The 14,159-nt window shown below is 48.5% G+C and overlaps 1 protein-coding gene across 1 annotated transcript in view; it reads left to right on the top strand.

Moving 5' to 3' along the window:
* GALNT15 (polypeptide N-acetylgalactosaminyltransferase 15) overlaps positions 1 to 14,159 on the top strand; it is a 59,222-nt gene that overhangs the window by 9,993 nt on the left and 35,070 nt on the right. The window contains exons 2-3 of the mRNA XM_036901021.2: positions 9,735 to 9,901; positions 12,983 to 13,187. Of these exons, the coding sequence (XP_036756916.2) occupies positions 9,735 to 9,901; positions 12,983 to 13,187 (372 nt within the window). The remainder of the gene's footprint in view (positions 1 to 9,734; positions 9,902 to 12,982; positions 13,188 to 14,159) is intronic.

Genomic DNA, 14,159 nt, shown 5'->3' with positions numbered 1-14,159 from the left:
TGGCCTTGGGGGCATGTGAAGATAGAAGCTGGCATTTACCGAGTAGCTCTTTAAGCCAGGATGGTCCCTTCTGATCCGGCAGCACCCCTGGGCTGGAGCAAGGTGCCAGCGTCTGCATGTTGGCTAATTAGGGGATGTCAAAGCAGAGCCAGATTCAAAGCTGAGTTGACCTGGCTCCAAAGCCCTTGGCCCCTCCTTCCCCCTGCTGCCACTCAGAAGATGGACAATGATGTTGGGTGGACTTTTGGGCATTGTGTGATGTATACAAACGGAGATAGTGAAATGTGCACCAGGCGCATGGTTGAAGGACAAAGAAAGCATCTGCATTATTTCACAATAAAGCGTGTCTTCTTATGGATCCTCTGCACACACACACACACACACGTTCCTGGTCACAGCTGGCACTGCTTTCCAATGTCCCAAGTTTGTACGCCCTGCCTCATTGATGCCTCAGCAGAGCATGGCCCAGACAGCGCAGGGAGAACGGGCACCCCAAGGGGCAGCAGGACTCTGAGGCACAGAGGTGAGGTGACTGCCCAGAGCCCCTTGTGGACCACTGACCTTCTCCTCACTTGTTTACGTGCCTGCCTTAGCCCCTCAAAGGATTTGAAGATGCATCAGAAAATAGAAAATTGCTATTAATATAATGTTTAGCCAAGATAAGGGGAAATATACTTTCCCCAGTTTATATCTCTTTCCTTCAGTTCTTGGTACACACCGAGCCCCTTCCCACCTCCAGGAACACTGTTCCCCACCCACCCACCCACCTTCTCTCAACTGTGTCCTACCTGCCCTTCAGGTCTCAGCCTTCATCTCCCAACCCTACTCCCTGACAGTCTCTTGGGAGCACTTGCTACACTGGTTAAGTAATTATTTGGTTATCTTCTTAATAGGATACAAACTCCATGACACTAAAGACTATCTGAGTTTGGGTTCCCCAAAGCAGAACCTGAGCCCAGGGTTTATTTTGCAGGTGAAGCCAGGGAGCTTTGGCAAGGGTGGGGAATAGAAGGCGGCCAGTGAAAAGTGTGTATTCAAGGCAGGTATCTCCGTGGGCAGTTGGAGCTCAACCCTGCCAGGGAATTGGGGGGATGCCCCCACCCTCAGGCTCAAGGCTACTGGATATTAATATACTCACTGGCTCAGGGCAGCTCACAGGGGTGTGTGGGAGGTTAATGCGTCAGCTCTTCAGGCCAGCTGCTGCTTGGGAGAGCACCTCCGGCAAGAGAAAGCCCTGGGACAACGGGAAGTCAGGTGGTCCAGGATTATAACAGTATGGCCCAAGGGGACATGGGTGTGGGGTCCACAGATTCTGCTTCAAGAATCTTATAAATTTAGTCATCTTTCATTCCTTACGCATAGTAGACTGTCAGTAAATATCTGTTTAATGACTGGATAGAATGATGGATTAAAGAGAAAGAGAAAGATTAAAGAGAAAATTAGAATGAAGCTAGACAATTTATCAAACCCTCTCAATGACTAATATCCCATCTCCTTACTCTGAGCTTCCAGGCAGCCAAACTGAAAAAGGAAATATACGATGGATATCCTGGTCATTACTGTTCATGAGGAGGAAATACAGGTCCTTGGAAGAGGAAAAGCTTTTCCTGGCACTTATACCTGACAGAAATATCCCTCCAAAGCTGTGTAAATGGGATAGTAAGTGATAGAGGAGACAATGCCCCCCAAGAGGTTCCCTCTGCAATGCAAAGCAGGTCTCATAAAATTGATTCTTATGCTGTCCTCTGGTGAAAGCTGAGGGCATGATGCCAAGCATATCTCCACATAGCAAATTTCTAAGGCAGTCAAAACAGTGGGATCTAAGTAAGTTGCTTTCTGAGGACCTTAGTGAATCAGTGTATGTGGTCGGGAACAGGGAGGAAATGATGTCTGTGTGTTCTTCAAATAACCCTCCGTCACTGTCACTGTGATCTGGACACTGGAACCAAAGCCTTATGAATCTGAATCCAGAACATTCTGTTAGCCCTTTAGTCCAAAATGGCAATATATATAGTAGTTAAGAGCCCTGGGTTTAGACTGACCATCAGCTATTTGGTGTGTAACTTTAAGCAAGTCACTTAAGCTCTCTGGACCCTACTTTCCTCATCTCTAAAAAGGGAATTTATATTCATTATTTAGTGCTGGATACTCACTCCTCAAAATTTAGTGGCTTAAAAAACTTGATAAATTGAACATTATTGATAAAATAATGAACATTTAGAAGTTTTGTGTTTCAAGAAAGTGAAAAGACAATCCAAGAATGGGAGGAAATATTTGCAAATCACCTGATATGGGATTTGTATCAGAATATATAAAGAACCCTTGGCAATCCAACAATAAAAAGACACCCAATTCAAAAATAGGTTAAGGATTTGAATAGAAATTTCTCTAAAGAATACATAGAAATGACCAAAAATGATGTGGAGAAGATGCTCAAATCATTAGTCAGGGAAATGCAAATCAAAATCACAGTGAAATACCATTTTGCTGCCACTAGAATGGCTAAAATAAAAAAGACAGACAATAACAAGTGCCAACAAGGATGTGGAGAAACTGGACCCTCACGCCCTGCTGGTGGGATTGTAAAATGGAGCAGTTGCTTTGGAAAACAGTCAGGAAGTTCCTCAAAATGTTAAACATAGAGTTACCGTGAGACTCAACAATGCCCGTCCTCGTATACACCCAAGAGAGTTGGAAATATACTCCTATGAAAACTTATACATCAACGTTCATAGTGGTATTACTCATAATGGCCAACAATGGAAACACTCAAGTGTTTGTCAACTATGAATGGATCAATAAAATGTGATGCATTAAAATAATGGAGTATTGCTCGGGAGTAAAAAGAAATGAAGTACTGATACATGCTAAAACATGATGCATCTTGAAAACATGGTGTTAAGTGAGGAAAGCCAGTCACAAGAGGCCACCTACTGTGATTTCATTTATAAGAAGTGCCCAGAGTAGGAAAATCTATAGAGAAAAAAGTAGATTAGTGCTTGTCTGGGGCTGGGATGGTCGATGGGGGTAACTGTAACGACATAATGTAGAGAGTAACTGTAATGGGTAGTGGGTTTCTTTTTGGGCAGATGACAATGTCCTGAAATTAGATAGTGGTCATGGGTGCACAACTTTGTGAATATATAGAAACCACTGAATTGTACACTTTTATAAGGTAGATTTTATGATATACGAATTATAGCTAAAAAAATTATTTTTAAAATATCTAGTAGTTTAAAACAATAACTATTCATTCTATCACTTGGAGGCTGGCTGGGACTGAGTGACCCCGGATGGCTGCACCCTCCTATCCAGCAGCCGGTGCTGATCCCTCCTGGGGCACCTCAGCTCTTCCCCGAGTGGCCTCTCATGCACTGTTGGGCCAGATGGGCTTCCTTGCTTGGCATTTTACAGCAGCAAGTGGAAGCTGCGAGGCCTCTTGTGGCCTGATCTTGAGAGTTCCAGAGTGTACTTCCTGTACCTGCTGTTGGTCAAAGGAAGTCAAAGACGAGCCAGATTCAGGGGGTGGAGATTCTACCTCTTGATGAGAAAAGTGGCAAAGGAACATTATAGGAGGGTGGATGGAATTACTGTGACCATTTCTGCACACATGAAAACACCTGTTCAAAGGGTAATTGGGAAGACTAGATGTAATAATGCATGTTGACTATTTAACACAGCACCAGGTTAATAGGAACATTCATAAATGCTGGCTATAATGAATATTAATCAAATGGCACATCTACCCTAATTCTCCCATGCTCCTAAGGTGAGAACAGATCATAGACTCAAAGCTGAAAGAGTCTTTAGAGTATGCAGAGTGAATCCCAATTTTTCAGATGTGGGAGCTGGAGCCCAGAGGAGAGAGCTAACAGACTTGTGCAGGATCTCCACCTCCCTTCACTCACAGGGGTCAGAGGAACGAGCCCAACCTACCTAGGGTCTTCCTCCAATGCACTTCCCCTGACACTGGGCCTCACCCTCTTGCCTCCAGACCAGTATCCTGGCTGGGCTGTAAGCAGAGTGCCTGCTCCACTTGCAGGAGGAGTCTTAGAGGGGCAAAGAAGCACAGTGGGCAAGACGTCACCTGTGGATGAAGGAGCAGGAATCCCTTGAGTTATTGGTAACTTGAATGTCACACAGTGGTGGCCTATGGGTTGTATCCTGTCACAAACGTGGTCTGAACACAGTTTTTTAAAACACTGGAATGGTGACCAATATTTAAAATTCAAGAGATTTCACATAAACAATTCAGGCTTATGGCTTTTTCTGAAAACCAGGAAGATCTGGCAACTGTGGGCTGAATTTTCTCCTGACATTGTAGTCTCTAGCTCTTGGCAGCCCCATGGCCTGGGTCACTGCCCCTGGCTGCCCGTTAACCTCTGAAGGTGTTTGAGTTTGAGGTCTTATACCCAAACGGGGCGCGCTAGGGAAGAGTTGACCTTGATGAACTTTAAGCCTCTTGTTTTAATTTTTTAAATTAAGGTATCGCTAATATACACTCTTATGAAGGTTTCATAAGAAAAACAATGTGGTTACTACATCCACCCTTATTATCGAGTCCCTCCCCATACTCCATCGCAGCTTTAAGCCTCTTTTAAGAAATCCTTGTTGGCTGGACCGTAGAGAATTTTCTTTGAAGGCTCCAGGGACTTCTCTGAGTCACTGCTCAAGCTCTCTCCCTGGTTCCAGTCTGCCCCCCACTGTTCCTTCTCCCCTGGCTCCGTAAGTTTGGGTGGGAGGTGCACAGGAAGAGTAGGCGCATTGTGAAGTGAATGGCAGGTCTTCAGCCCATCTCCCTCCCTCTCCTTGCTCCCCGCCGCCCACCCTGGGCCTTCTCCTTCTTGAGGAACCCAGTGTCCTTGGGGTGACATCAGTTCCCTAGGAACCCCTAACACGGTTGATCTGGGCCCCATGATCCGGACCTTTTCTTGATGTTCCTTCAGTTGCTCCCAAACCTTACACACTCCCAGCCCTGCTAGGCGCGGGTCCCATGGAGGTTGGGTCCAGCAGGGCATCTGTAGGAGCTCCAGTTGCTCATGTGGTCCTCTTCGCCTGTGACCCTGAGTGGTAGACAGACTGCCACACAGCACAACTCTAGGAGGCGCTGTCACATGGTGTTCTATGAGCATGGCACCTGCCGGAGTTGGGCAATGCCACAGCCCCTGTGGTGGGGATGAGGAATAAATGAGATAGAACGTGGGAAAATCCTAAAAATATCAGGGATCATTATTCCCAGAACACCTGATCAGTCTTCCACAGTGGTGGAAAACCACACCAGAGGCTCCGGCACACAGCACTAACTTGAATAATAGTAGCAGCTTCCATTGCTGAAGGCTTGCTGTGGACAAAGCACACAACACAACTCTGCTTCTCTGATCTTCACATAGGCCTCCAAATAATTCTCCTTGAGAGTCTTATTCTAAAGCTGAAGAAACTGAGGCCTAGACAGGTATGCCCCAACATGGGAGGCTTGCAAGAAATAATAATGATGGAATGTATTGAACTCTTACTGTGAGTAAGGCATTGGGCTAAGTACTTTCTGTGTATTAATTCATTTGATCCTTTCAATAGCCCCATTTTACAGAAAAGAAAATTGAGGTTAAATAAATTGCATGCTCAAAAAGGACTTTATGCAATCAAAGGGATAGCAAAAAACAAGAATTGTTTACAAAAGATATAACTGGACCTGTGAATCTGGGAATTGTTGAAAGGAAAGATGGTTATCAGAGTTTATGTCACTAATGTAAGAGACATAAGGACAGATCCAGGATTCAAACTTGACCTCTATCCACATGACACACAGACTCCTAAGATGCCCACGCTGATAGTTTCTGAGCAAGTGGACGAGCTGCAGATTAGCTGCTCTTGAGGACCGCATGTCACACCGTCCTGCAGGCTGGGCTACCGCCTGTCTCCAGGGGTGTAAAGGAAGCTCCTCACAATTGTCCATTCTCACAAGGCTCAGGGCAGCCCCCAGGCTGATAAAGCCCACCCCTAGAATGATGCCCGCAGACCCCCCCCAAGCCCATGCATGCATTTGGTACACCTGGCTCTCACAGGTACTGGGGTACTCACAGCCCACACTGACCACAGGCCCCTCATCTCAGTCACTCTACCCACCAGAAACTAAATAATGAATCCCTGGTTCTCTGAAAAGCATCTAACAGGCCCTGAGGCACAAGGCCTTGTCAAGCCTCTATAATACTTATCACTGCCTTGCAGAGCAATGCTTTGGATGCTGGCCCTTCTCACAAACTGCAGGATTCACTCAGAACCCACGCTTATCCTCCCCTGAAATACCAGTTGTTTCCAGATGTTTTCAGCTCTCATCTGGTGGCAGTTCTGCAGTTGCCTGGAGAGGTTCCCCAAATCTGTCTGTGTCCTGAAGGCTGTGTGTGCTTCTTTCTGTGCGCAGGAGAAGGGCCCCTTCCGAGCTGCTGCCAGGACACCCACCTCCGAGTGTGGGCAGGTCTGTGCCTGGTGAGAGCTTTCAGAAGCCCAATTGGCCTTTCAAATCCCAGCAGCACATAAAGTTTATCCAGATCACACTCCCTGCCCGATCACGTCTTTGCATCTTCTCTCCCACTGAAAAGAGAGCACCATTCTATCTACCCGTAAGACCTAGAAAATGGTGGAGTAAGACATCTGAGGGACAGGAGAGGAGTCTTGATGAAGTTCTCTCGGAACCCTTGTCCCCACGGTCTTCCCTCGCCCTCTCCCTCACCTCATGAGGAGGCCGCAGGAGTCAAGAACACAGCCTTTCTAGGCTGGGAGTCTGGCGATCCGTCTCGCAGTGACGGTACATGGCAGAACCGCAGCTGCGAACGCGCCACAGCGCTTCCTCTGTATCGGCCCTGTTCTAGGGCTTCAGGGAGGCCCCCTCACCTTCACGGCACGCCGCGGAGCGGGTGCTGTTGTCACCCTCCTGAGGACGCCGAGGTGCCAGGAAGCCAAGCCACTTGAGGGCCGTTGGCACAGCCAGGAGGTGGTGGCGGAGCCCCAGTGTCTGCGGCCCGAACCATCACACCAGCCCGCGCTCCGCCGCTCGGCAGGGAATGCTCCGTGGGGCCACAGAGAGGAAGCCGGCGGCCCGGGCCACCAGCCACGGGGCAGAGCACGAAGCTCTCCCGCCTCCTGAGTTTGAGGGACGTGCAGGGAGCGTGGTCTTAAGGAGCTAGGGTCTCAAGGCGAATCTCTTGTGTTGATGGAGTTGCTGTGATGTGCCAGGCACTGTGCTACATTCTTGTTCCTTATAAAAGCTTTGTAGCAGGTGCTATTGGCATTTCAATTGTGCAGATGAGGAAAATCAAACTTCTGAAGGTAGTTCAGAAATCCTCTCATGCTAAAATGTAGAGTGTTTAAAGATAGCTCTATTTTACAAGGATGATCGTAAATATAGTACACACATGCTAATTATAGCCTGTCTTTTTCCAATATGGCTATAAAACAGCTACTGTCTATGAAGTGCCTACAATTATTCTCAGATTCACACACAAGCCCAAGGGGGAAATGTTATTATCTTTATTTTTCAGATAAAGAAACTAAGGCCTATAAATACTTACTATATTATCAAGGAAACTTAGGAGGCAGCAGAGGGAAAATTTAAATTTAAATATGTCTGATTCCAGAGTCTAAGCTCTTTGACCACTGTTCTGCGGGAACACACACTCACACACATATGTACACACAACACACTTGTGTTGTTTCCTGTCTTCATATTTTGTGGATTGGGGTAGAGAAAGGGGCCAGTCCCTTGGGAACGCATGGCCATGTTCTGCCCTGAGATATGTTGGGGAGAAAGAAATTTTGTCTACCCTTTAAGGTCCTTCTAGCAGGTCTAAGAATCAATTTGACATGAGACAGATTAACAACAGAAAAAAAAAACTTTAGTTATGCAGGATTGGGAATCCACAGACATAGATTCCAAAGGCAGTCGGGAAAATGAGGTCTATATGTCATCCTGAACTAAGGAGAAGCAGGTAGAGAGGCTGGGATGGTAAAAGGAAAGGGAAGCTATTCACAGGAAGATGGAGGAGGAAATGTTTGGTGAGCAATGTTTGCTGGGCCACAGAAACACTGGGGCACAGGGAGGGATTTGAACAGACTTTGCCCGGTCCCTCCCTGTACACCACCCCCAGCCCGGCCTTGCCCTCTACAAGGTGACAGACTTCGGTCTTTGTAAAACTGGGAATACCATATATGGGCCCCTCTGTCCGTAAACACCTCTTCTATCTGACCTGAAAAGCAGCCAGCCTCCAGGCAATTGTCCAAGTAATATTTTTGGTTATTTTTGTACCCACTGAATTCACTGAGGCAAGATTTCTTTTCATAGGAATTAGAGGCCCCAGGCCTAGGAGCTCTGGGGCTGCCTGTACTCATGACCACAGAGGAAATGGAGAGGACCCAAAGGGAATTGTGAACCTGCTTGCGAGCAGGCCTGGTGAAATTCTGAGGGCAGAGGGGAAGTTCTGGAAGTCAAATAGATTGGATCCAATGTCCAACCAGGGCATGGGGGTGGGGCAAGGACAGGGAAGGACACAGGGGCTAAAAGACCTCAGCACAGGCAGCAGCAAGGGCTGGGGGCTTTCCGTTATCTTCCTAAAACCTTGTGAGGAACTGGTTCCACTTTGGATGTGTTTATTCCAACAGCCCTGAAAGCAGACTATAAAAGTTCATATAAAGGTCATTATCTTATTTGTCATGTTTCTAAGGACACTGCCATCCATTTAGGGACTTCTTTCTAAAGTCCATAGGAATTTCTTTTAAAAATTGGTGCTAAGGGTAAAAACTGATGTAATCCAAGTAAGGTGAGTATTGGAGTTAGCAGTATTGAACAATGTCAAATGCCTGGTTTTTGTTCATTGTGGATGGTTCTACAGGAAGGACATTGTCTCAGGGCAAAGCTGGGTGGTGATAACACAGGAACCATCTGTACTATTTTTGCAACTTCTTGTGAGTCAAACTATTTCAAAATAAAAAGTTATAAATCATTTATTTTAAAAAGAACTAGAAAGAATGTCTCTTTCCCTATAAATTGTCACTAATTTTTAGTGACATCACAGATTCAACCTCCCATTTTACTTTGGCTGCCAGAAAGCTCAAATTTACTTTTTTTTCTAGAAATACCAAGGCCCTTAAGGCCTATATATTTATGTTCTTCCTCCAAATATTGACTTTTTGCTCTTACCTATATTTCCCTACTTTCCATAACTTTTATCCTTATTTCTATTTTACTACTATTGTTTGGTACATATTTCTTGTGAGTGATTTCAAATCCTTTACAGAAATGAACAGTGTATAAATACATAAACACTAAAATAACTGACACAGCTAGTTTATGAAAAGTTCATGTGTTAGTTTTTAGCTAGGTTTCTGCTTTACTGTTCCTTAAAGCACTTACTCTATCAGTCCCTGCCAACTTAGGATTTTGCCCCGAGAGTCACACACAGGTTTCCTGCACGCTGAGTTTCCACCTTGGTTAGGACTTACCGGCTGAGGAACGCCCAGCCCTGAGCAGCCTGGGCTGGTGGCACCTTTCAGGTGGCCTTTTCCTCAAGCAGGACCAGCGTCGGTTTAGCTGTCAGTCTGCATGCCTTTAGGTGTTGGAACTTTGAGGTCCTTGAGCCAGCCCCTATTCAAATGCAAATACTCCTCCTGTGGGGGTAGTTAGAGGCTGTGGAGCTCCTGCTGCAGCCTTTTCCCCTCAGGCTACCTGGTTCTCTTCCCTGCAGGTGTGTCCAGCAGCAGCCCCAGGGCAGTTTGCCCACTGCCAGCATCATCCTCTGTTTCCATGACGAGGCCTGGTCCACCCTCCTGAGAACAGTGCACAGCATCCTTGACACAGTGCCCAGGGCCTTCCTGAAGGAGATCATCCTGGTGGATGACCTCAGCCGGCCAGGTAGCTATGGGCTTCCTCGGGCTCCCTCCAGGGGCTTGGACTGAGGGGGGGCTCCCTGCAGAGACTAGGGTTTGGAGCCTGTAGAGGCAAGGGTCCCAGAAGCAGACCTCCGAACAGGTGCAGGTGACGCGTTAGGGAGGAGACACAGGGGAAGAGGAAAGAGAAGGCAAAGCAGCCACGCGAGGCAAGTGTCTCTGCAAGGTCCTCACAAGGGGGGTCCTGCCTGATCTCCCCGGGACTCCCCAGACCCAGCTTCAGCTTCCTCACAGTCCAACAAGCTTCTCCCAAGACACTCAAGATTACAACGGGGTGGCCACATGTGGACTGTGCACTGCCTCCTGCCTCCCAGCATGTCAAGCACTTGACCTGGATTAGTCATTGGGTCGTCCTTGATTCGCCCAGTCCACTCACTTCCAGATGAGGACACTGAGGCCCAGAGCAGGGAACTGACCTGTGAGTCGTGCCAACTGTGGCAGAGTCAGGCCCAGGCTTGTAGAGTCTGCTTAAAGGTTTCCACTGACAGGAGACTCACTCCTGGGCCCAGTGCTCAGCATGACCAGGTAGCTAATAGGACATGACACGAGGCAGAGGAACTCCCTGCCTGACTTCTAGGGCAATGGTTCTCAAACTTGAGTGTAGGCTTGATAAAACATGGATTGCTAGGCCCACCCCCAGAGTGTCTGGATCTGGGATTGGGCCCCAGGACTTGCAATTCCAGCGCACTCCCAGGCCCTGCTGTTGCTGGTCCGTGGACCGCATTTTGAGAACTGGTACTCTAGTCCTGAGATGGGGCCTCAGGGCTGTATTTTGGGCCTTGTGGAGATCAGGAAGCTTGATCTGAAGGAAGCGTGACTTTCTGTGGTCTGCAGAGCACTTTCCTAAGGAATGACAGAGGGCGGACAGAGTGGCCAGGTGCCTCTTTAGCTCTTCCCAAGGTCATCATGTCAGGGACTCACCCTGCCTGGCTGTGGTAGTGGGTCAGACTACTTGGTAGTATGTGAGTTTACTAACATAGCTGCATGTTAGGCAGGACCTGTGAGCAGGTTCAGGGCTGGTGAAGGTCCCCAGAGACTGTCTAACCCCTCAGCTGGGGCAGAGTCTTCTCAAGAGCACCCCTGTGGCCCCTCCCCTGATAGCTGATGAGCTGTGTGATGTCAGTGCCACTCAGGAGCCTTCCCTCCTGCTGGGGTGGTAGAGCGCCCCCCTCAGGGAAGCGGGCCGCCCCCAAGGTCCTCGGCTCCCTCCGCTTTCCCCTTAGCCATGCGGCCTTTGGCCTCATAATCACAAGGAGGCTGCTCCACATTCACATTCCTATTCCAGGCAGGAAAAGGGTGACAGGCAGATAGGCAGAGGCGAGCCTTGTTTTTCCTTTTACAAAAAAATAATCAGTGATACAATAGTTTTTCCACAATCCTCTCACCCAGTATATTTCTACCAGAGTTGCTGCTATTACTCAGCAGCAAGAGCATCCTGGCAGGTGAGTGCTTTTAGCTGCTCTAACAAAATGAGGTTTCTGTAAGTAAGCTGGAAGAGGAGAAAAAATCTTGGATTAGACAACTAGCAATGGTCGATACAGTGGAGTCACCGAGGGCTGGTTTGCATACATCCAAGTTCAGAAGTTTTAACGGCATTGCGGATAGGGGTCCTTCTCTAGGGAATGGACTTGGGGCTATCAAGATGGCCAGAAAAATAATTGTAAAGTAATAAATCAGCACAAAATTTTACCACTGAGAAATACAACAGCCAAGTGACTGGGAATCCTTATGTCAACAGCTCAGGACAGTTTCCCCTGCAAAAAAATCTCCCTGGGAAGCTATGTGCCACTTGGAAGGCAGCCCCCCAGGGAGTCTGATGGGGCTTCTGCGTGGCAGCCTGAGCCCTCCCTGCCTCCGTGGAGACCAGCTCCCACAGCAGCCAGCCCGTGTGAATCCCAGTCAGGATCGCCTCTGGGCTGCAGAACTAGGGCAATCGTTGCTCTTTGCCTCGGTTCTGCTTAACACACACACACACGGAGTGCCTACTGTGGGCCAGTGCTGTGCTGGCGGTTGGAGAAATCCCTGCCTTGCAGAATTCTTAGTCAAGTGGGCTGAGAGCCTCCATTTCCCAGACTCCCTGGAAGACACTGCCTCTCTGTGAACCCGTTATTTCCCTCCAGCCACACTGGCTTACTCATCTTGATGCGTGCATGCACACAGTTTTTCTTATCTTCTGCACAACACCTAGCAAACCTCTCTCATCCTTTATTCCCTATAGAATCTCAGCTTTTCACCTTCCACTTTCCCTGGGACCCACTGCATTGCCCACTCACCCCACCCCTGAGATGAAACCCCTTTGGCCAGCACCAGCAATGCCCCTACCTGAGGCCACACTGAATGAACCCCTTCTTTTTTTTCCTTGATCACTGTCTTAGGCTGGTTCCCTAAAAGCAGAGCCTGAGGTAGGGACTTGTGTGTAACTGAATCTGGGGGGACTACACTCTCGGGAAAACCTTGTGTGGGACGGGAGAAGCAGGAGGAGCCGAGGAAGGAGCTGAACCAAACTGTGGTTGATGAAGCCTGACCCCTGTGGAGCGCTGCAGTGTGAGCTGCATCCCAGAATCCGTCCTGCCTGGAGACAAGGGCTTTTGTGCCCCTGCAATGGTCAGTCACGGACTAGGGGCCTGGCTCCAGGAGCAGAGCTTTGTGTGACTCCCTGGCACTAGCAGGGCACGGCTCCGGGGAAGGGTGCAGCCGTAGTTAGTGGCAGCCCCACAACAGCTGGGGACATGCAGACCAACCCGGTCAAAGGGATTCCAGGCCCCTGAGCTGGGCACCAACAGTGCCTTCTGCAACCTCGCTATGGCATTTGGAGAAGGTTAGCAAGTCCTTCTCGTCTGGTTTTCTGACACCATGTCTCCTGGTTTGCACTGGACAGACTCCTGACCCAGCCCAGACTAAGGAAGCAACTTACATCTTAGCAATGATCTGATTGTCAGGACCCTTGCGCTCACCCCAGCTCCCAGGAAAGAACTGCTGACAATGACCCTCTGATGGCTGCCTGTGGCACCTGTGACCCCATTGACCACAACCTTGTCAATTCCAGGACAACTCAAGTCTGCACTCAGTGAATACGTGGCCAAGCTGGAGGGGGTGAAGCTGCTCAGGAGCAACAAGAGACTGGGGGCCATCCGGGCCCGGATGCTGGGGGCCACCAGGGCCACTGGGGATGTGTTGGTCTTCATGGACTCCCACTGCGAGTGCCACTCAGGCTGGCTGGAGCCCCTCCTCAGCAGAATAGCTGATGACAGGTAACTCACCCCCAGGGTCTGGGGGGTGGGAAGTGGGAGTGGGAGAGGGTCCACAGCCTCAGCCACTCACAGAACACCTGCCCACCACTGAAAAAGTGCCTCAGTCCCCACCATTCAAGAACGAGGTGCTCCTTGGGGTTTTCAGATGTTTGAGACTCTTAAGTAGCATCGGGAGGTTAGTTGGTTAGTTGAAAAGGATGTTAGAGGCCCTCCAGCCCACCTACCTTGTTTTCTACTGACGCCTAGGGACCAGCTGCCACGAATCTGCAAATACCTGTAGGAAGGCTAACACCTTTCCCTTTGAGGAAAGGTCAGTAATTTTAATCAATATGGTAACATTGCCTGGGAGAAAGTCTACAAACTTTGCTCCTAGGTTCTCACCCCTAAAAAGAAGCATGAGATTCTGATGGCTGAAGTCCCATCAAGAACTAGCATTTCCATTTCCTGGTGTACAAGGAAGTTTCTCATCTTCCAACCAAGGCCAGACCTCAGGAATGGGACGCTGGCAAGCATCGCATGGCACAGCACTTAGCCAACCACGTTAAATTTTTCTTGGGCCATTTCTCTGCTCTCCTTTCAGCATCTTACTGTCATTCTCTCAGCCACCTCATTGCTCTAGTCAAACAGTTCCTAAAACATGTCTTGTCAATCATTTTCCTCAATCTAAATATCCCACTCAGGAGAACCGGAAGCTGATGGCTGGCCCACCTGGGACCCCCTCAGGCCTGACACACAGTAGGAGCTCGATAAACATTTCTTGTGGTGTCCAGCTAGATAGGGCTGATGCCAGAACCGCACCTTGTGACTTCTATGCTTGCACTCCTTCCCGTGGTCAGTGTTGACTGTCCTTTCTGAAGTTGGGGTTGACCACAGAAAAGAAAGAAAACCTCTGGATGGGGATTTAGAGGCATTCTTATTCCACTAGATGGAAGGGGCTTCAGTCCACACAATATAAACTGTTAATAATCCAGC

Source organism: Manis pentadactyla, chromosome 14 (assembly GCF_030020395.1).
Source record: "Manis pentadactyla isolate mManPen7 chromosome 14, mManPen7.hap1, whole genome shotgun sequence".
NCBI classification, from domain to species: Eukaryota; Metazoa; Chordata; class Mammalia; order Pholidota; family Manidae; genus Manis; species Manis pentadactyla.
The sequence above is the reverse complement of the archived record's forward strand: the minus strand, read 5'-3'. Positions and strand labels throughout refer to the sequence as shown.